General features: G+C 40.4%; 1 protein-coding gene and 1 pseudogene across 14 annotated transcripts in view; both read right to left on the bottom strand.

Moving 5' to 3' along the window:
• Positions 1 to 23973, bottom strand: part of LOC110989474 (palmitoyltransferase ZDHHC8B-like) — a 141507-nt gene that overhangs the window by 39575 nt on the left and 77959 nt on the right. For 12 of the 14 annotated variants that reach the window (XM_022253865.2, XM_022253867.2, XM_087141292.1 and 9 more), the window contains 2 exons: positions 22486 to 22588; positions 5540 to 5631 (listed from right to left, as the gene is read on the bottom strand). In XM_022253865.2, coding sequence (XP_022109557.1) covers positions 5540 to 5631; positions 22486 to 22588 — 195 coding nt within the window. Of the gene's footprint in view, positions 1 to 4295; positions 4899 to 5539; positions 5632 to 22485; positions 22589 to 23973 lie in introns of those variants that run through there. The other 2 variants (XM_087141301.1, XM_022253868.2) reach the window with 2 other exon arrangements.
• Positions 15309 to 20011, bottom strand: LOC147797997 (uncharacterized; annotated as a pseudogene).

Here is a 23973-nt window from a genome sequence, read left to right on the forward strand (position 1 = left end):
ACCTTCAAGCCTTGGGCAGAAAAACTGAAGCACAATCAAAACCTTGTACCCACTTTGAACACTGTAGTGCTGCATTGATGCCTCACACACAACTACACCATAATTGCACATAACATTATAAACATGGTGGCCCCAAATGCACGCTGTGTGTTATCTTTGAGATGGAAAAGAGTTGAGTTCTAAATTTTTCCCAAGTCAGATGGGAAAAATTCTTCACCTGTTCACAAGTGGAAAGACACAAATAACAATGAGAGAGAATTTAACATAGTTATAGAGAATGAAGCCAATTTGGCAAAAAAAAAAAATTGACTATGAAACTGAGGTTATAGTACAGATACAAGAGAAAAGGTACGTTAGACCTGGTTCTATATTAGTAGAGTGTCCTTATTTTATATTTAGGTACGGCTTTTTCTGTGTCCATGACAGGTTTTTGTGACCATGCATGTATAGATATCTCACCACACTACTGTTTGTCATGATGTACAGCCTAGCTGGAAAGATATAGTAAAGCTCGTCTAACGTTAGTGCTGGACAGTAGCAGTGTGTCATGACTTGTGTGTAAAGAATATCACAATCGATAGATTTTATGATGTTCATGACCTTGATCAGGGATTCTCCCCACAACTTACGTATCTCTCTTATTTCCCTGTGGGAACTTACTTAAGTATGAATTACGTCAGTTCGTAATTCACAAAAACAGTTCTGTGAGCCAAAGAGAAGGCTGGATATTCTGGTCAACAAGCTAACCAGAGTCATGAGGAATACCTCAGAGGACTATGGGCAGGAAGAAAGAACAGCATTACATGGACAGAATGCAGTTCAGTGGCTACATGGAGGTGGAGCAGTTGGAAGTCTACTGGTGGGCAAAGAATATAATGAAGAACAGGAGAAACAACACGGACAGGGTTCCTTTCTACCGACTGAAAACATGGCGAGCAAAAGAGAGAGAGCTGGACAAAAAGAAGAAAGAACACCAATGGTTCACTAAGAAGGGCAGGTTTGAGGCCGACATGTTTGTTGAAGCGACGCCGGGAGGTGCTCTGGCCAAAAGGACCCGGAAAAGGGTGAGGCAAGCGGGCCTTAAAATAAAGATTGTGGAAAAAGCAGGGAGTAGAGTAAAGGACATCCTGACAAGGTCATATCCATTCCGAGGGGACAAGTGCCTAGATGATGGGTGCACGGTGTGCCAACAGTACAGTGGAAAAGGCCAGTGCAAACAGAGAGAGGTGATATACCAATAACATGCAAAGGATGTGAAGAGAGATACTAGATCACTTGGTGAAAGGGTTCAGGAACATGTGAGGGGGAAGTCATCGGCATTACACTAACATATGCAAAAGAAACACAAGGGGCAGTCTCAGGAAATTAAGGTAAAAATACTGAACAGGTGCCCCAGCGACGTGATGCTCAGGCAGGTGATGGAATTGGCGTATATTAAAGAACTTAAACTGCAAATAAACAGAAGGGAGGAATGGACGGACAATAATAGAGAGCTGAAGGATACAAAATAGAAGACTGTGGTTCCATGGGATTGGAAGCGCATTGACACGTGCCTGGGGGTCCTGCGCATCGAGGCTCATTGAGGGAAACACAACGGGTGTTCAAGCATTTGCACCTGACGAGGGGCAGGAGATGCCCGAAAATTCATACATAACTAAGTTCCCACAGGGAGATATGGCTTTAAGAGAGATAAATAAATATAACAATTATTTGGAGGAAAAGTCAAGCTTGTCAATGTTGTCTGTTAACAAGAAACCAAGTACTGGGTTTGACATAGGTATGTAAATAATAAACCATTAAAATATTGCATGGTGACAGCCCTGAATATTTGGCTGAACTGATCACTCTTCGACCACTGTCTCACTTAAGTCTCCATAGCTTTAATCAGAAAACTGTGATCCTTCTAAAAATCTGTCTATCTGTAGTATTCCTTGGGTGATCTGACTTTTTAACATGCTGCTCCTTCTCTTTGGAATAAGCTTTCAGTTCAAGTAAAGAATGCCATTAATTTAAACCATTTTAAGACATTGTTAAAAACTCCACCTTTTTCAAATTGCCTTTGATTTTTGATTCATTTATATTGTACTAGTAATTCAACATTCACACCTTTCTGTATCACTATAAAAAAGTGTAAAGGGAACTTTGCTCAAAATCTCCCAGCCTTGTTTTCCCATTCAAGTCACAGTTACTTGCTATTGTTTCAGGTATTGTGATGTATCCAAAATAAGTACAGTAAGGTTCAGAGCTAAAAAAAAACTAAAGAAAAGAAAAAAGGAGGAAAAAACAAACAAACACCCCACCCAACAAACAAACAAACAAACAAACAAACAAACACCCCAACAACCCCAACACCCCAACAAACAAACAACCAAAGAAAAACAGGACCATGCAAGAGAGTGAAGTGTCATCTGTCACACAGGAGATGGTTCTTTTTGATGAATTTAACCCTAACCCTCCTCCATCCTCCAACAGGTGAAGGATTGAGGAGGGTTAGGGTTAAGCCTTACCCACATTAGGGAGACAAATTCTTTTGTTTTAAACCATTTGGAAATGTATTTTTGTCCCCACGTGTAGACTTGTGCAGTGGCAAATTCACAGACCATGTAAGTCTACTATACACTGTTTCCTGCATAGCATATCACAGGTCTAGTTCAACACTTACTGTGCTCCTTTATTCTCATTTCATTTATTGGACACAAATGCAATGACAGCTATGTCATTAAAAGATACCCCTTGCAATTCTGACACAGCTTTGTCTTGGAAACTCTTTATTGCAACTAAAAATGCACTTTAAATTTGCTGGTACTGCCAGTGAAACCCCAACACAGAAAAGTAATATTGCCTATTGCTGTAAATACATGCAGTTATTGTACTTTGCCTTGCCTTGAGTTTGATCTCTCATCAGACTTCATTGTGAAGCATGTAAAGATGGTAAAGTTATTGGAACTGTGAGTACCTACAGCCAAAATGTGCAAGTGTGGCAAATGGGGACACTCATATCTTGATTCAGTGCCCCCTGAATGATCTTAAATCAGTGACTTTTAACTTGCCAAAAACTTTTAAGATGAAAGTCATATTATAGGCATCCTAGAATTTTCAGTTGATGGCCTCTTTGGTCTTTGCTTTAGGCAATTTTTATGAAGACACTACTTTGCAAAGCGATTAAAGTTGAGAGCAGAAAAATATGCACCAAGTAAATGAGATTTGGGGAGAAAAAGAAGAAGCAGGAAGAGAAACTCTTGACAAAAAGAATGTGTTTTCCGCAACTTGTGGGAAAAGCCAAATATTCACAAGACTGGAATTTTCATAGTGGGGTTGAGTCTTTAATTGTGTGCAATATTTCTGTCCATGCATGTGCAAGTGTGCCTTCTACATTTATTCATAGTCAACTGTCTTGCTGCCTAATGGAACATCACCAATGGCTAAGTTCTGTCCAATTTTACAAGCTTTTTCAAGATTGTATTTTGGCGACAGTCTTCAAGCTACAGTAGAGGTCACAAATCTAGACACCTTAAAATATCTGTAGTTTACTACAGCTAGATGTATCTGACATCTCTCTGCAGTAAGGGAGATAATGGAGATGTTGTGTACTGTGACAGCTGGGCATGGGTTGTAGTAGTGAGCATGGCTACCTTATTAATACCTTACTATTGATACAGCTGGACCCAAGAACCAAGGCAAGACAGTGTTTCACTATTGAACATTTATTTTTTGGCAAGACAATCTTTCAAAATATTTGTTTCCATGCCTCAGAAATCATGTAGTATATTGAAGGGGACTATAAAATTGTTGATAGAATGCTTTAGTGGCTGGTTACTAACCAATGTTTGGTGTGGCAAGGTGGCATATAATTCAATATTATTTAATTTTTGGAGTGCGTGCTTAAGTCGGGTACAAATTTACAGTGGTTATGATAAAAGCAGTGCTGAAAGTAGGTGCCAGGTTCGGTTCGGGTTTGGTTCGGACATGGTTCAGAAGTTGTTAGCTGAACTTCGGACACTTTGGTTCAGACACGGTTCAGAAATTGTTAGCCGAACTTTGATTCGGTTCAGGTTCAGACACGTACACACATGTACCTACATGTATATATACAATGCACGTTGAGACATTGAAGAGAATGCTACAACCATGCCGTACACAGTACTTCTGTGTGTAAACTACGTTAATACAAGCAATGAATCTCCTCTCCATCCCCATCCATGAGCAACTTTGATTTGAACAATTTTTTTTCTAAACTGCTTCCTAAAGTTTGTTTAGAAGTTAAAATTGCCTAGAAAGTTACCGTTGGAGGTGTGACAGTTTCCTACCGTGTTTCACTGACCAAAAGCGGCTGTGTTTGGACCACACTTGACTCAACAAAACGATCGCACGTAGGATATGTGAAAACAGCAAAAAACAGCATGTTCAAATGGGAGATTCCTCCTTTTCAGAATACAAGATCAAATTAGATTTTGAACGAATTGTCTGTTGGTTATTTTCACAAAACAGATTCAATTGCAAACCATGGCTTTTGATGTATTAGAAGAAGAACCTTGGTATCCAGTCAGCATTCTCCCCATGACAGTGCCCACGTGGCCAAAGGGGCGATTTTTCATCAGTCCTTTTCAAACAGATAACAGCATTTTGTTATTTGAGATTTGCGAACAACGTATTATCACTATTATTTTTATCATGCTTCAATCAAACATGATGAACGAAAGGCAAGTTGGGCAACCATGTGAACCAAATCTAGTCACGCGCTGAAGCGCTGCACTAGCCCGCCTGGCAAAATCAGTTTTCCCTCCAGAGTTGATTTCGGTCGAGCACAAGTCCGACTGTGATCAGCATCCAATCAAAAGTCGTTTTGTCTGGGCATTTATGACATCATTGGCCTGATATGGAACCTGATGATGGCATGGCTATTGGAGATTGGCAAACATAATGCTAAATCTGATTATACATAAGCACAATTGTATGTAGTGAGAATTTAGAATTGCTGTGCAGCGGAGATGCTGCACGTTGCATGTTCTCAGTTGATTATTAGTGAATTCTCACCAAATACTTTTTACAACCATTGCGTGATGCAAGGCCATGGTAAGGTTACTGTACATGTATGTATGTATGTATAGCACATGTGCTGACTGCCGGAGCGGCACCGTGCAGCACAACTCGTTATCTACTTTTCGTTGTGTTTGCTTTTTTATCACGTTTTCTTGTATGCGTTCCGTGCACTATCAATGCTATCCCATATTAAAGCCGAACATCCGTACTGACCAGTTTGGTTCGGTTTCGTTTGAAAGTGCCATGTTCGATGATTTTTGGTTCAGTTTGGTGGTTCGGCAGCAGCACTAGATAAAAGTTAAGTCAATCAAAAGTTTGCACAACAAAAAACAAACCATTATCAAAAGGGAAAAGTACCAGTAGGTAGCTTTGTACATAAATTTGCACATCTTGAATGAATAACACAGGTAATGTGTGCATACGCAAGGTGTGTTTTCTGAAGTTAAGTGTAACAATAGAGGATCCACAACGATATACATAACTTCATTTTAATTCTTACCTTGGTAATGTAGGAGTACAAAACACAGTAACACAATTTTCAATGAAGCCACGATCAAATGGATTGTGTCCACTGCGAAATTTTCCTGTTACCTGTACATGGGAATTATGGAGAGATACTTGGTTGATACTCCTCATTTTAACCACAGCAATGAAGTTTTGGGATGCAAAAACTCTGTTTAAGTTTGAAAATTGATTATAAAAAATCAACCCTAACAGTCCTCAGTTCTTCACCTGTTTGAGGATTAATGACAGTCACAGTTAAACCCGTGCAAAACAACCCTTTTACCCACGTAACCTGTTTTTGTTAGCATGTTTGCATCTAAAGATGATAGAAATACACTGATAATAGAAATATTAAGTTTTCTTTTACTATCACCTGTAGGCACACACATATTTAAAGAAAACAGTGATATAAACAAGACTGGGAAACTAAATATCAATCTCCTATCCTAACATATACCTTTAAATGTCTCTGGACATTTATGTACATATATAATTTTATGCTGATTGGGAACAGCACTGTGTGATTTATAAAGTCATCATGAGTCCAAGACCATTCTGGATGATTTTTGCTCAATTGGATATCTTGCTTTTTGAAATATCCAGTTTGTTCAAGCACGATTTCAAACATCTGGAAACTGGTTGTGTGAATTTGTGCATAACATTGTACCCTAGAAACCTGGTTTAAGCAGGTGTAGCAGTGGTGTAGCAAGGTCATTTTGTGTGTGTGTTGGGGGACACGCGAAAAAGGGTACTATCGGTATCCATGCCGAAAAAGAGATAATTTTGTTTCAATGGGAAGTTCTACACCACATTTGAATGGTGATGCTGCTCCAAGTTTATTTAAAGTATCAGACAATAGGTGGCAATATCCACAATTATAAAATTTTGATTATCATGCTAAGTTTGTTGACAGCACTTATCAGAAAAGGAAGACGATTTCATGGCTGAAATTTCTTCACCATTATTTGTCAATCTTTTTGCAAATGTGGTGATTGGTATGTTTCCCTATTATGTAACTGGGTTTGGTTAAACGGCTTCATATTTAAATTAGCCATCCCTGTTGAAACCTCAGTTTATTAAAATAGTTGCAAAACAGCTGAATAGAAAGTGATAAATTCACTTAAGAAACATGAATCTGAAGTCATTTTTTTAAATGTTTTGTGCTCCTTCGCTTGGAATGTGTCCATGGATACTGTGACAACTTTGACAAAGTGTGCTATCCCTCAATTTTGTACCACATTTTGAAAACAACTATGCTCAATGATGTACGATCCTGGAAATGAAATCAAAGCACATACATATATCACTGAAAAGCACAGACTTTCTTGAACAATGATATATTCAGAATTCAGAACTCTGACCATGTCTATAATCACAGCATGTAACCTTCGGCCAGAAGCTGAAGAGATAGCAGAGTGGTCAACTCATCATCAGATGAAATGGAAGTGGGAAGTTGAGGAGGTTGTGCCCAACTGGCCAACCTTTCAGCATGTCAAGATCATTTCAAAGCTGGGAAATTGAGTTGGAATGTCGTTGGTTATCACATTTGAAGAGATATCATCAGAGGAAAAAATTTGCATGTATCCGTTCACCAACTCAAGTGCTTAATAAGCTTGAACAGGGCCAAATAGTCGGCTCATTGGCCAATGCATCCCTGCTATATGGGGAACAATAGAGGCTCCCACGGCAAAAACTATGGAAACCCCTGTAAAAGCAGTTGTTTCATACTGTCGGATGAAGATGAGCTGGAGCTAGCATAATGTCGCTGGGTTTCTTGTGAGCACCATGCATGTGTGGTGTTGGGAGTTGTATTTTCATATCTCTAATGAGTCCTGGCTGATTCAGTTTCCAACTTGGTCAGATCTGGATCCCCCAAACCATCCAAGTTATCCTGGTAGTAAGTTTTGGTACTTGAGGCCCAGCTGTTGTTGCTCCATCTCACAGACCTAACGGCACAGCTTGACAGATGGGTAGAGCCCCACAGTGTACTATATAACTGCAATACTTATGTCACTCCCTCTACATTATTAGCCTTACCTCAGCTTCCAATTCTGAATGAGCTAGACAAGCTAATCCCTTGCTTGTGGTTAAGGGTCCTGTTATTCACTGCATCCCTTCAGATGTGTTCAAGAAGGGCAGTAACATCTTGGCTGCAGGGCTTTACACTGTTCTTACAAACTATTGGGACTCCAGTTTTGTACAAAAGGATTTTAGGATGTCAATATCATCACCCTTTACAAAAACAAAGGCAGCTGACGGGTCTGCAACAACTACAAGGGTATCTCTCTGCCGTGTTTGACTGAGAGTGATTTTGTCTGAGTGCTGAAAGAATGGCTCCAAGTCATCACCAGCTAAATTCTCCCTGAAAGCCAGGGCAGCTTTCATCATCCACCCCTGGCAGTGTTCTCCGTAAGTCCATTTCAAAAGAAGTGTGTCAAACAGCACTGACCCCTTCTTATCATCCTTGATCTGACAAAGGCATTTGACAGCTTGAATCACTCAGTCTTGTTTGCCATTCTAATGCACTGGGGCTGCCCTGTAAGGTTGTTGTCCCTTCTTACGAATCTCTGTGACAACATAAATATCACAGTTCGATTCAACGGCTTAAAATCTACTGAGTTTGGAATCTGCCAAGGCAACAAGCAGGGTTTTGAGCTTGTGCATATCATGTTTGGTATCTTTTTCTCCACCCTGCTATACTGTACATTTCCTGATCCATATGGCATCCTGCTACACACTCGCAAACCTCCTCAATCTGTTCAGTCTTCATGTTGAGACCAAAGCTAGGTAAGTCCTTGAATGAGAACTATTGTATGATGCAGCCACTGTTACTCACTAAAGCTGACCGTCAAGATCTCTGCAACTCAACTTTGGTAAATTAGTAGTTTTAACACAAGGTTTCGCACCTCCATCTGAAATCACAATCCATGGAATAGCTTTGAGAAGGGCTGAATAATTCCAGTACCTTGGCTCTACAGTTACCAGCTCTAATACTCTACATGCAGAACTATGAATATAGGAAGAACTGCAACCACCTCTATGCTCATGACAGGGACAACTGGTCACTCTCCACCAAGCTTAAGATATGCACCTACATGTCGTGTATGTTGAGTGTACTCCTTGACTGCAGCAAATCAAGGCCAACCTACTGACACAAGGAACACTGGTTGAACACCTTCTATTTCTGCTGCCTACACTCAATCCTTGAAATCTCTTGACATGGCTGTGTCTCAAACCCTGCCATTCTTGAGCTTGCTGGCACTGATGGGTTATTAACACTGCTCTCAGCTTGCTATGTTTGCTGGTCTGGTGACATCTGCAGGCATTAGAGTTGCAATGATGAGACTCAAGTCACTGCATGCAAATGACTTGACTGGAGTCCCTCATCAGACACTTTGCCCACAACCACTTTCCCACTTCATCTACGCGCTACTTCATTTACGGGTCACTTTGCCCGCACAATATTTTGCGAGGTAAGAACGCGTGTCCTAGTTTCACACGCAAGCAGGCACCTTCACTGATCACCAAGGGCTGACAGCCTTGCACAGATTTTAGTGAAGGAAATACTTCACACTGGGTCACAGCTAACAACGCGCACAACACTGTGGGCAAATTTCTGCCAGGCACAAGTGATACTCAGTGAGAAGATAAATTACCACACTGTAATTGTACCAAGGCTATGTTTTTACTACATAGCCAACACTTTACCCATGCCAATGTTTTGCCATTGGCGAACAAAAAAATTAAACAATGCTTCACCCTGTTTGGGTGCTGGATGATGAGCAAAGTAGGCACCAACAAATCTCCACATCCTTAACCAGGAATACTGCGTGCAATTTTTTTGGACACAATATCGAAACATCAAGACTCAGAAACTATAAAAGCGTTGTGTTGGGTTGTGTTGGGTGTTGAAGGAACAGCTGGAGGTCTTGTGGGCTATGTGGCCAGACGACGAAGGTGTCGGCCACATACCGGATCCATACGTTGGGCTTGAGGTCCGCAGAGAAGAGGGCTGTCTGCTCAAATTCTTCCATGAACAGGTCTGCCAGAACCGGGGATAGAGGCAATCCCATGGAGGTTCCGGAAGACTGCTCGAAGAATTTGTCTCTCCACTGGAAGCAGGAAGATGATACGCAGCTGATCAGGAGATCGTGGATTTGATGTGGTGTGAGGTTGGTCTGGTCGCTGAGTGAGTGATCTTGAAGTAACCTGTCCTTGGTGATGGTGCATGCTTCGGATGTGGGTACATTAGTGAAGAGAGAGACTACATCGAAGCTGACCATTATGTCTGTGGGGCGTAGAGACAACCCGTTGATGAACTGGGCGAACTGGTCCGAGTTCTTGATATGATGTGGGGTGTTGCCGACCAGAGGGTGAAGGATCTTGGTGAGGTGCCTGGCAGTGTTGTAGGTGGGGTCACCTCGGGAAGCTACAATGGGTCGGAGTGGGATACCGGTCTTGTGAATCTTGGGCTGGCCGAAGAATCTTGGACATCTTGTACTGGAGGGTCGGAGCTGTCGGTATAGGGCCATGGAGATGCTGTCAGACCATTGGAGGGCTAGGAGCTTAGCCTGGAATCTCTTTTGGATGGAAGGTATGGGGTTCTTGTGAAGGGGCCGGTAGGCACCCGACTCAAGAATATCCCGCACCTTACGGTCATAGTCAGCTTTGTCCATGACGACAGTTGCATTCCCCTTGTCCACAGTTAGGATGTGGATGGAGTGATCTCTTAGTAGGCTTTTGATGGCTTGCTGTTTGGTCTTGGAGATGTTGGGCTTGACAGGCTTGTGGTTCTTGAGGGCTAAGTTGATGTGGAGGCAGGCATCGTCTGTTTTTTTTTAACAAACATATTACATTTAGGACTCCTGACAACCCCTATATGCCAAATCTAAGGGTGTCCTTCCTGAGTAACACAGAGTTTTTCCAATTTACATGTATTTTATAATTGATAGTGCATATACTTGAAGATGAAGCAAAGCAACACGTGTATCATATCTGGGGGTGCATGGCCCTTAACTCACGTTAAGCACTACATCAAGACCCAAGACCCTCCCAGACCAGTGGGTCTCCTATACCCAAGGTCAACCCATTAGGCACATTAATTCTGTCACCCTCCCCTATATAGGCAATACCTCCCACCGGATCCAGCGCATCCTTCTACACCATGGCATCAAAGTCTTCCATACTGCCCCCAACAAGATCCAAGCAACTCTCCAGTCTCACAAGGACAAACAAGACCCCAAGACCAAGCCAGGGGTCTACAGGATCCCCTGCGAATGCGGCAAGGTGTACATTGGCCAAACTGGCAGAGATCTCACTACCAGAGAGAGTAGAAAGAGTAGAGAAAGTAAAAACAAATCAAATGAAAAAAAAAGTAACCCCATCCCATAGGAGGTCTTGGGTTGTAATTTAAAATTTTATTTCTTTATGACTACGTTTTGCCTTTTGAATACTTAAATTGTTCTTTCCTGAGCTTTCGACTTTTCTACTGGTAAGCAGTGTTCCAGTGGTTAACCTTTGATCTATTGCCTATTCCTTTTGTCAAAAAGCCTGCTCTTTGTTCAGTTTGTCTTTAATGTTCCTGCTTTCTTAGGAGATCACAGAATGCTCTTTGTATCCACTGCCTTTAATCTTTGACTAGTACACTAGTGTGTACACTCCCAGTAAATTTTATAGGAGATCAGCAGGATGTTGAGACACTTAATCCCTAGTAGTTGTTCACACCCAATTCCAAGCTGTGAAAGCATATAAACTTCTGCTGAGTGCTCATCTGCCTGGATACTAGATGACCAATCAGTATTGGAGTCATGTGTGGCACCTTTTAAGTTTTCCAATGAGAGCCTGAGCTAGTCATGTGGCAAGGGCACGTTCTGGGGAGCAGTTTGCCCCAGAGTTTTGGCAAGCTGGGCATTCCAAACTTTGCTGTCATGCTGACTACATGCCTGCCAAACTCTGTCTGCACTCTGCAGTACTTTTTTTCGGACTGGAGGACTTCAAAACCCAAGTCTTCCCCTTATGTTCACGAGTGTTGGCTCTCTATCTTAGGTAAGTTCGAGTTCCTATTTATATCATTCTATACTATTGTGTATCTTTTCTGGAGTTTAGTCAACGCATTTTTCACTGTGACTCTTGTTGTAAATTGTGAAAAGAAGTTTACCGATCAATTATATGAAGTCTGGACTTTGGGATATTTTTGAGAAGTCCAAGCAGATTTATGATGTTGAAAGTTTTGATACATGTATCTTGTAGTTTCCACTAGCCAGTACTGCTCTGAGACTAGATCCAAAAGAGATGTTCCCTCAGAAAGCTTTGCTTTTTCATTGAGCTAAGGACATGTGTTTCGTGAATTAATTGAGGCAGTTTGAGTGCACTTTTCAATCACCTTGACTAATAACTTAGTGGAGACTGGGAATAAGTTGTGCTCTTCACTGCATTGAGAAACATGAGCAGATTTTGAATATATGTGTAAGTCAAGGCTTATCACCCATCACATCCATGGTGTAAGTAATAGACTGACTGCAGTCCTACAGTTTGGACTGACGCTTTTGAAATGCTTTTCCGACGACAAGTTTATTTGAACAGGGTTTGTGTATACTCGGTAGATTCTGATATGCATTGCATTCATCAGAAGTTAGAGATATGAATTGTCTCTTGGTCAAGCTTTAGATTTTGTTTCTATATATACCTACATTGTATATATAACCAGTCTGATTAAGAGTTGGAGCTTTCCTGGATTGATTCCTACCTCATAATGTGTGGGACTGAGAAACGTATTCCCAGGGAAACCCTGTCTAGTTTTAAGATTTGTTCTAGGTCAATGCCTCAGATATTTCTCCTTCACATGTTAACTTACATGCAAGATGGTATTATATTGTGAGGTTTTCCTACACGATGTACAGCTACTAAAGCACGTAACTCATAGAAAGTCGATTGTGTTGGTCTGACCCCGTAAATGTGGTTATATTAGTAATGTGGCATGGGCCACTATGCTCTCTATCTAAGTTACTGAACTCCATGTTCTGAAAGAGGGTGCTGGACGGGAGTTTCTGTAGTCCACCTGAAGAGCTGTCCCAGGCCTCTCAGCCACCAAGCTACACATATTTTGACTTGCAGACACAGCACAAGTACACTAAGGCATCTGCGGCACTAATCACCAGCATCAACCTTGCAAGATCTGCAAGTATTTTTTTGCATTACATTTCTTCTGCTGAGCTTTGCCCTTCACTTTTGCCGACTGCCTACCAACACAACGGACTCCTGTCATACCACCTTGGAACGACTCATCGCAACTCATCTGTACATCTAGAACACTGGTGCCAAATTTTTTTTCTTGAGCTCAAAGTGCATTTAACTCAGCAGGATCCTGCATTTTCTGTAAACCGCATATTGTGGCCATTTGTGGCCATCTGAATTGGTGTTCTCTGCATTTACTTTGTATTTCTCGTATTGATTGGCTAGGCTGTTTCCCTCCAATAAAGCAAAATCTCTTTTGTATCATAAATCCTGAATTGTGTTAAGTCAAGAGTTTTTCAAAAGGGAATAAAATTAATATGAAATTTGGTTCCTGCTGTTTTGAAATGTGAACCACAGGTTACATGTATATGACAAAACTAATGTATAGAGGATGAAAGTGAAATAAATTTAAAAAGAAATAAATATGCAACGGACGAAAGAAGTATATATAGAATGTAAAACAATCCATAAATAGAACAAATTTCAAAGGACAAAGGTGATTTATATAGGATGAAAACTAATTATATGACAAAACTCATATATAAACGTTTTTGTTCTATATAATTTTAAGGTTTTCAGTCTGTATATTTTACATTTTGGTGTATATCACAACCGGTCTGGCGTCGAGGTGGCGGCGCTTCATTCTATTTATTAGTTTTGTTCTATATTTATTAGTTTCACTCAATATTTATTAGTTTTGTTCTATATTTATTAGTTTTGTTCTATTTTTGTTAGTTTCATTCTACATTTGTTTTGCTCTATATTTCTTATTTTCGTTCTATATTTATTAGTTTCGCTCCACATTTTTGGGTTTCATTCTATATTTTTTAGTTTCGTTCACTATATAGTAGTTTTATCCTATATATATTAGTTTCGTTCCCTGTATATTGGTTTTTTCTAAATATTGTTTTTGTTCTCTATTTATTAGTTTCATCGTTTATATATGAGTTTTGTTGTATATCTATTGTCTTCATCCAATAGGGCACTTGCACAGCCATCAGGGTCATGGGCCTGTTGCCCCACAACTTTGTCTGGAAGACAAGCAGTGTTCTGAAGGTTAGCTGGTCCCACGCTACATACAGCCGCTCAGTGCTTCATGGAAATGCATACCAATTTATGCATATGGACTCACGTGCATTACTGCACTTATATAAGAAAGATCTCCATGGTCAGTAGTGACCAATATTTGGTTGCTAACAGTGAGAAATCACGCAGCATCAATCGACTCCCGCAGATTAATTCAATGGACATAATGTCCTATTTGGTATCAACACCGAGTCCATGTACCGCAAAGACCTTCCAGGTGTACAAGTCTTCGGAGGCTTGCCAATGGTTGGCTGTTTAACAACAGTGTATATACCTCACCAAAACAACCAATAATCAAGCACTCCCACACTGAAGATCATCAGATCAACTGGAGCCAAGCTGAAGTCATCACCAGTATCGAACGATGGTATCCCCGCCGCATCAGAGAAGCCATGGAAATCATCAAGCATGACACAGTTCCCTAAGACATTGGCTTCAGCATCAGTGATATCTAGCGCCCCATCCTCACATCCCAGTCCAATGGGTCTCCTATACCCTATGACTCCCCAGTTAGGTTCCCTCCTTAGCCTATGGGTCTTCTCTACCCTTGGCACCCAGCTGTTCACTCTCCCACTGCCAACTCCAACTGACACGCTTGAGTAAGCACACACTCAGGTCATGCAGTACCAGGATCCAGCGCAGCATCCATTGCTCCTGACATCACTGTTCCCGCCTCAACGCTTCACCAAGGTAATTTCTACATCTGGATCCCTCTCTACACCATATAAGCTCCACTCCCAGTCAGAATCCTGCAGTCTCCTGAAGATGGACAGAATACACTGTTCGAAACGTTGAGCTATTCCCCGGTTCTTCTCAGAACCACACATACTTAAGAAAGTGATTTATCCCTGGTGTAATCGAAATCGTTTTACTCGTATAGTTCTTTCACCATGAAAACCTTCAAGTCTCAAAATACTGTTTCTTTTGAGTAAATACCTCCAGAGCTACTGTATTTTTCAAAGTTAGTGCCTGAAATGTTTATCCTTCTTTGAACTTAAATATCAATTAATTTCTGGTTATCATAGGTGATGCATTCACACTCCGTAAGAGAGAAGGCATTGTCACCCTGGGTCAAAGCTACAGATGGCCAGATATGTTGTGCCAGCTGTGACTGCAAAGCTGGACTCGATGAAGTGTGCATGCATGTCTTAACACCTTTTTTTGAGATAGATGCAGGACTTTATATTCGAGAGAAAAAGACAGTTACACAGGAGAAGGATGTTACAGCTGCCCCTGAAAGTAAAGTGGATTTCTCTTCAGCAGCCAAACATAAAAGGCAAATGGATGTGGGTATTGATGGTGCTGGTGATGATTTGAAGGATGTTGGACATGAGAATTGGGAGGCATCCTCGGTTTCAAGCTCAGCATCATCATTAGCAGAAGACATTTTATTCCTGCAGATATGTGAAAGAATTTCCAGTGATACTGTCAGATCTTGAAGATGCCAACACATTTAATCTAAGCTGTTCAAGAAATGTGAAAACATAAAATATGTTTTACAAATACATAAAAATATGGCTGCAAGAAATGTTGAGGCCCACTCAAAAACACAAGCTAAATCAGCCCTATGCATGAAGATACCAGGCAGGAAGAATTACTGCATCAAAGGTGAAAAGTGTGTGCAGGACAGATGCAGGTTCTCCTGCATTAGCCTTATTAAATCCGTGTGTTACCCTGATCTATACGAGTTCACCACGGAAGCAACTCAGTGGCGATGTGAGCATGAAGAACATGTGAGAAATGTGTATGCAGACTACATGAAGACAAAACATGTAGGGTTTCATGTGGAAAACTCTAGTCTAATTATAAACCTGAAGTATCCATATTTTGGTGAGTCGCCGGATGGCCTTGTGCGGTGCTCATGCTGCAGAGACATTGGTGTTTGTGAAATGAAGAGCCCCTTTTGTAAAAGGAACAAGTCGATGAAAGAGCCTGCAGAGGAAAAATCATTCTGCCTTCAACCAGTGGGTGCCACACTTTGTCTCTCCTCAGTACTACTATCAAGTTCAGACACAGACCTCATTCTCTCTTGAGGACACGACAAAGTACTGTGACTTTGTCGTGTGGACCAAAGAGAATGCTCACATTGAACATGTTCTTGGTGATGATGCTTTCTAGGGAGACATTGTTTTAGGAGCAACCCATTTCTTCAAGACTGGAGTCTTACCAGAACTTGTGAGCAAGCATTTCAGCAAGTTACCACAGGATGTGACCAAGCATCACATGGAAATTAATGATGCTTCTGAGAAGTAGTGTTATTGTCACCAGGGCAAGAGTGGACGCATGATTCAGTGTGACAATGCAACATGCCAACTCAAACAATTTCATTTCAAATGCCTGAAGTTCAAAAACACATACAATCCCCCTAAAACATAGTTTTGTCCAGACTGCAGGAACAAAAAAAAAGCAATGTTTCAAAGAAAAATACGTACTCTTCATCCGTAGAAATATGGTGGACTTAAATCTGAACAAAGTGTGTGCTCAGAGACTTTCTTGTTTACCTTAGATCAAATTTTTCTTTATTACCATGGTACACAGAAGATTGACATTTAAGAATATTAACAAGTAACCTGACCAGTACTTGAACCAGTGTACATGCATTCCATTTTATATACTAGTATGTTAGCATGTGTTTATCTAATAAGGTTGAGTAATGTAAACTGTTGACATGTTCTATTCAAAACATGAAAAGGGAATAAATGTAAAGTTCACATTTAAATAAAAAGTTATTTACATGTATTTTGTATTAAGCATTTCAGAGGGGGGGTTCAGAGTTTGGACAAACATTTCAGACTTAGGAAAACTTGTTTATATGATTCAGACTTTCATTCAAATCCATAAATTTTGATTACATGTCTTCCTAAATGACAAGTCCGAAGCCTAAAGTCATGTACATGTGGATTGATTCTGTGCTACATGTATGTTACAGAGCTTAAGCCACAGTTTAATAACACAATAAGAGACTGGAAGATTTGGTTCTGGGTTCATTGCAGTGTAAATAATTGCTTGTGTCCATTAGTTCTGCACATTTATAACTGTCAACTTTTCATAGTTTTCTATTATCAAATTAAATTTGGTTTTGCACAGGACTGTTTTGAAATTGAGGCCAAAATTGAGGCTACATTTCAGGCATCTCTCGTGTTTTTTCCATATCTAGAGCAGAGAGCTCTGGTTTCCTTTGATATTTGCGGGAATCTCAGCCTCACATCCACAGTAACCAGCATTGTCCTTTATATCAAAGCCTCTGTCTGCAAGAATGATGTCTTGTGGGGGAAGTTTCCTAAAGAAATTAAAACTCTAGAGTTATGGTTTTGTCTGTTCCTCTGCCACCCCATGCTGCTAACAAGAATGAAATCATACCCCGAGGGATTATCCCAATTAGAAACTTGATTGTGTTGTGGTGTTTATAATTGGACCAGGTTTGGGCCCTGGCTTCCAAGCTGGTAGGCCGGTTACAAAACACTTCAAAACAATCAGTAATTACAGCAACTCTTTTGCCAAATGTCCCACGGAATTGCATAGGCATGGTCTTCCACACCACTTCCCTATCTGGCCAAACTATCAGACTTGATAAACCATATAGAGCATCTATCCCAGTACTGACAATATGTGAAATTGTAATAATAATAATGAACATTTATAGAGCGCCAGTACCCGCCACAAACGGTGCTCGTGGTGCTAATAAGCAAAGACATCCAATAATGATAAGTTGAGGAATATTAACCAAATGCTTGTCTATGCAAATATGAATTTAATCTGTTTAATTCCGGTAAAGAGTTCTAAAGTTTGGGTGCTTCAATCTGAAAGCTTCTCTCCCCCCAACAATAATGAGCCATAGTTTCTTTGAGTAGCTTGCTTTTGGATGACTGCAAACCCAGATGACCTGGAGCATAGAACTGGGCAAGATCACCTAAATAAGCTGGAGCATCACTCTGTAGGACTCCCTAACAAAGACTCATTAACAAAGAACCAGTATGCCAGGTCTTCATAAGGCACAGCTAGTGTGAGTTTCATGAGAATGATTAGTTGTTGAAACTGGCGACACATCGTCTGGTGGGCAGTTTGCTTTTAAACAAGCATTAAAACTGCATAAGTTTAGTTCAGCATGGTTGTTACTAGCCTGTGCTTCCAAAACCGTGTTATCAGCTGCAAACATATCAGTCTGCATTGCCATTTCTGTTGTCATGCAGTCAGTTTGTGTGGTCTGTCCTACAGGACCGTGATCTGGCAACTCCTCTGGATCTTCTTGGAGTTGGTCTTGTAGGCTCAGAAGTCCTTGCACTGCACACATCTGTGACTTCTGTCTTGTCGTGCTGCCCTCTCATGTCTCTTTTGAGTGAGCTGCACCGATGCAGTAGCCACTGCCCTGCTATCATGACCCACCCTCTGTGTAGCAGCCCAGTCAGGATTGGTTTCATCCCGCAACTCTGCAGGCTTTCCTGTTAAATATAAAGGGAAAATGACACCAAACATTAACGGAATGGACACCAGCCTTTTCAACTTCTATCTTATCTTCAGGTTTTACAGTGAACCTCAAACCACTTTTGTGAACTTGACTTTGAAAGTATGATGTTTAAAAAAGATGGTACAAAGAAAAATATTTAAACAGCTTTTCAGAGCTTTACCATGTTCACTGGGCCCATTACTGCATCGTTCATACCTACATGTAATTATCTCAACCCCCGCCAAAAAAGAGAAAGAAAAAACATTTCTCAAAATTCCCTGTAAATATCACCGATTTGTGACAGCCCCTTATTTCCCATAATTTAGAAAAACCAACATTGAATCATGGAAGCAGTGTCACAAGGGTCAACACAATCCAAATTAAACATGTATTCTATTTTGCAAAATAAATTTTAATTCCAGTCAACCCTCATTTTCAATCTGTGCTTTTCACCGTAAACACATTCACGAATTATTTCACGATCAAAAAGGTTAACCTGGTGTTTCACTAATATGAGAAATATAACTAGTAATATTCAAAATAAGGTCAACAAAGCATACCTGTGATGAAATGTTCAGAACATACTCGATAATTTCCAATCTTTTCCACTGAGATGTCTGCCCTGTTGATAAGTGCCAGCCACATGTGCAGTCATCTCTGCTTCAGTTCTTGCTTTTCTTTGCTGTCTTTCACTTGAACTTTGGGAATTCTGAGGAAAGACAAAGGGCCTTCTCTGTCTCCACGATTGCCACAGTTCGATGGCATAAAAATTTACCATTTTGCTGACATTTACGTAACCTCAAACTGCAGATTCTGAAAGTGCGACACAGCGCAGAATATTGTGTGCAGGTGTACTAGTTATGTATTGTGAACATACAGCTGCAGCTGTGTTTGTCCTCCAGAATGCACACAGGTCCCCATGCGTCACAAACTTTGACCTTTTGAACTCTTGTGCGAGCACCCTATATAAATCACCTTTGTCCTTTAAATGTACTTTTGTCCTATATATATACATTGGTTTTGTGCTTTATGTATTACTTTCATCCTGTATACACTTCTTTGGTCCTTAATATATTTGCTTTTTATATTTATTTCACTTTCGTCCTACATATATAAGTTCTGTTTGATTTTTTTTCACAATAAAGTCATAAAGAGCGCCCCATACAAAATACATGGGATAAATTCTTGGTCCCACATGCATGGAAAATAAACTGAATGAAATAAAATTATATGATTAAAACCATCTGGTTGAAAAAAAGGTAGGATTTTTCCAAACTAAGGAGGTGGCTTGTAGTGACATCAAGTGGATAGATCTCTTTCAAAAGAGGTGTGGTTCTGATAAGGACTGGGGAGTGTGTACTCAACGATTTGACCAGTGTGCTTTGGTCCTCCTCCCAGAAGGAGATCTGTTCTTTTGCTTTGGGTTGCTACAAGACCAGATGTAAAGTGTAAACAGACTCAAATGGATTGATAATTCTATAAGTGGTGTCACACACAGCCTGTACATCCTTATTGTCTTTTATCACGATTGACCTCATAAGGTCCATTCCACGACCTTTGCCATCTGTCCAGCCCTGCCTGCCATTAGCTCACACTGGTTTGAGATAGTTGCTCAAAGGTGCTGGGATAGAATTTCCCAGTGGACACATGCCTGGTTAATGGTCTGTTCAAATACTTGGTCAGCAGGGAAACTGGCAAAACCATGGTTATCTTGTCTGTACACAGTGAATTCACCGTCAAGAGCAGCATGAACTTTGGATGAGTTGTTGACAGGCTGTGGATTTTCAACCAATATGCTGGGAGATACCTTGAGTACTTTGTATACTCATAGGCAAAGAACCATGGAATAGAGGAACTTACAGCAGACAAGTGAGACAGGCAATCCCCCTCTCTTGTGGCATGAATGAAAAGCAGCAAGGTTTAAACCATATTTATTTATGAAGACCAGAACTCAAAAGTAGGCATTATGGACTGACCTGATGAGTGAAACATACTTCTCTACAAGTGTGCAATACTGGCTGCTTATGACACAATCAGTGTACATGTACCCTGTGCTGGGAAATGTCTGCATTGTCCGTAATCCATCTGACGCTGGTGTTTGCTCCACATCACTGAAACCCTTCAAAAAGATTGTCATCTGAGCCCTTCCATGGCTTCACTGATGATTTGTGGATTCTCACATTTTTACTTTAATGATTCCCAGGTAGAACTCTATTGATTGAGCCTTGAGGTACAATTTCTACTTTAATGCCTCACGGAAATGTTTTTCCAATTACAAGCAAGGAAGGCTATGCAGGTATGGAATTCTCCAAGTCAAACAACTACTCGTTTCATGAGCTGTGTATCCTCCATCTTTATTTGTGGATCGTGCATTAAATAGTTTGATACAGTACAATATTGCAGCAATTTGTCTGCAGTCTTCACACCTTTTAACAGGACAGTGTAACTTGTGTTTTTCTGAGTGGGTGGTGCTTCGATGACTAGGAGGTAATAAACCTTAGACTTCACACCATTGAAACTGAATGATGGTAAACTAAAAACTAAAACTATGAATGATGGTATTGAAAGCTGTCCAACCTGGAAGTTAACACACCTGTGGTAATCTTGAAAGGGTAAAAGCCCGATCTGCATCTTGCAGTTGGAGGAATACAGATGTGCTCATGTATATCTCCATCTTTTCCAAATCGCTCTGGTACCTTCTTCAAGCCACCATAGTATGGGTAAAACTTACTGCTGTTGATTTGATTCATTTTTCTGTGACCTTGGGATACCTGGACGATCATGATTTGGTTGGTGTAACTGTTCATCAGCCTGAATTATGATAACCATTTGTTACATGCATTGTGTCTTTCCCTGAATGTGTTTCCTCTGCAAAGTCATTATTGTCCTAAACCACAGAAGTGAAACATGACTGTACCCATCTGGCAGTATGCTATCCTCTCAAGCCAACTGCTGTTTGCCCAATATTGTGTCGTGTTCCAGGACCATAAAATGGGACATGCAGGGGTCACACGCATTCAAATGCCAACGGGCCTTGCTGAACCTGTGGTGTAAAATGGTCAGTGCCAAGGAAGTATGCCTAGGAAGGATCACACAACTAATTCCCGGGCAACAACTAAGAAAAATCTTGCATTTCGCGACTGGCTTGCTGATGATGTGGGAAAAGGACTGCGCCAAAACAACCTCCGTCAATCTTTTCAAGTCGTCAAGTGTATCTGGCCCCTCACAAAAAGGAAGCACTACCTAACAATGTAACCAAGGCCGATAGTCTTCATGGTAATGACCTGGAAGAATGACACACTGACGAGTCCACTGATGATGACTGGGCATTACGTCAAGATGAAGCTGTGTCTAATTGATCACTCCCCATAAACAACAGATCTTGGAAGTATTTTCAGGTATGCTAATCTTACATACATGTACATGTACTTAGTGTTAACCCCTGAACAAAAGAGGTCCACATCATGCAGGCATGATGAGCAGGCAGGATGAGCAAAGTAATTTCTAGAAATTACTTTACTCCTACGTTTCAAGAAATTTCCTCCAATAATGGAAGTTTCCAAAAATTAACCAACAAAACGTCAGAAATTCAAGTATTCAAGAAATCTCTAGACATTCATAACATCCTCCCCGTGAGTCAATACACAGGTTCTCACAACTGGTATATTCACATAAATATTTGGCATCATGTGCATGGGTGAATATAACTACTAACAAACAAGAGAGGAAGAAATTGCAAGCCTTCAGGTTGACAAATTTACATCTCACTCATGTAGGTCCTGAGAAAAGGAAGAGCGTACCAACCCGATGCAAGTGTTAAAGACTTGGGCACCGATGGTCAAATTTACTATGGTATAGAACACGAGCAAGGAGATCCTTCTAAAATACATCCTTGTTTGGTGCTTTCGTTCAATCAGACTTACAGTTCTTATTAAGGATTGTAAACATATTACTTTTGTGATGCCACATGACATATTCAACATGGGGTTTCATCACACTTGACAATGAAAAGTTGTGCTACTTTGATCAGAAAAATGTCCCAAACTGGTACCAAAAAAAGAGGATCCAGAAAAGAAAAATGGAAAAAAGTGAAGAAAAAATAATGATTTTCCCAACATCAATTGGGAACAGCTGCAAATGCAACGTATTTGCAATAACAATTTACAAATTCATCTTACCTGCTCATTGGTAGTCCTTCCTCTGCACACCAGTGATATGTGGAAAATGACTAAAATAAAAATAGGAAACGCAGCCAGAGCAGTGATACAAAGAATCACAAGGCTTTTTTCTCAAAGTTAAGGATTTAATACTGGTAGATCTCTTTAAAAAAAAAAAAAAAAACAAGGCCAAGGGTGAAAAATATACCTTGTCTTCCCTATCCTAAAGTTTCAAGAACTTTCAAGATCTTTTGGAATACAAATTATCATCAATCATTCCGTTCCATTTCTTGCCATAGTGACTTTGATCTCTCACCTTCTGGACAATATAAACCCCACCTTTCCCATGTGACGCCCTTTAGCTGGGTTGAGAACTTGAGATCCATATAAACTTTACCTGAGGGATCAGAAAATTTAGTTTGGAATTCAACGTATAAGTAACTTGGGGCCTTGGTCCCAAACTGACATTCTTCAGATCAGAGATGGCTGTGGCTGGGTGCTCCAGCATGTTGATAAAGTAGCAATGGCCATATCTACAATGTCGTAAAGGTAACCACAGCACTAGAATAAGTGTGCATAGCATGACTGCTATAATGTACACCTGAATGAGGGTAGGTAACAGCCTTGGCACTGGTTTCTATGGTGCAGCTTACCATAATTGCACAAGGATCAACAACAAGGGACACACAGATACCGTACATGTAGGTGCAAACACAATAGTACATTTTGTATAATTTGGTCAGCATTGAAAATGCAGCAAATGGAGAGACTGTGTTAACCCTTTAATACCTTTGGACCTTTAAGTATGTTGCTCACATGTTTACCTTGTGGGTTTATCAACATTTACATGTACAGTACAATGCTGTAATAACAAACACTGCTGCAATGAATGTTGGGTTTTGAAAACATTCCCCTTATCTCAAGAATTTTCCCTTTTCACTAAAACATTGAAATTTGCTTCAGAGAGAAATACATTTAGGACTGATGATAATCACATGAAACCAAAAGCCAAGGAAAGTTAAATCTTATGCGTGAAGAAACAACAATTACCACACGGTGTATATCGTTCATGGCTACATGTACATCTGTACTTAAGTGATGATGCAGAACAGCTGTCAAATATGTATACCACAATTAAAAAAGCAACTGCTACACTGTACATGTATATAGAACTTCTTAGTTTGCTCAGTGGGTACAAAGACAAGAATTTTAGCTGAAAATAAATTCATGATAATGGACAAAAACTTTGAAGATAGACAAGTTTGAGCTTTTTATGAAACACGTAACTTGCAGAAATCTTTGTTAAATTTTTCTAGATTTAATAATTTGTGACAATGCTTGGGCAACATTTCTTTCATTGCCAAGGTTGGACATTTTGTAACGGGTTTTGCCCTTACCCAACGTACTTATTAATAAACACTGTATGCTCAGTGCTTGTCCGAGAGCTTCCCCCCCCCCAAAAAAATCACAAGCTTACTCGGGTGGGACTCGAACCCACGGCCTCCTGCT

This window comes from Acanthaster planci, linkage group LG09, assembly GCF_054643075.1.
Source record: "Acanthaster planci isolate LZ-2023a linkage group LG09, COTS_SCS, whole genome shotgun sequence".
Taxonomy (NCBI): Eukaryota; Metazoa; Echinodermata; class Asteroidea; order Valvatida; family Acanthasteridae; genus Acanthaster; species Acanthaster planci.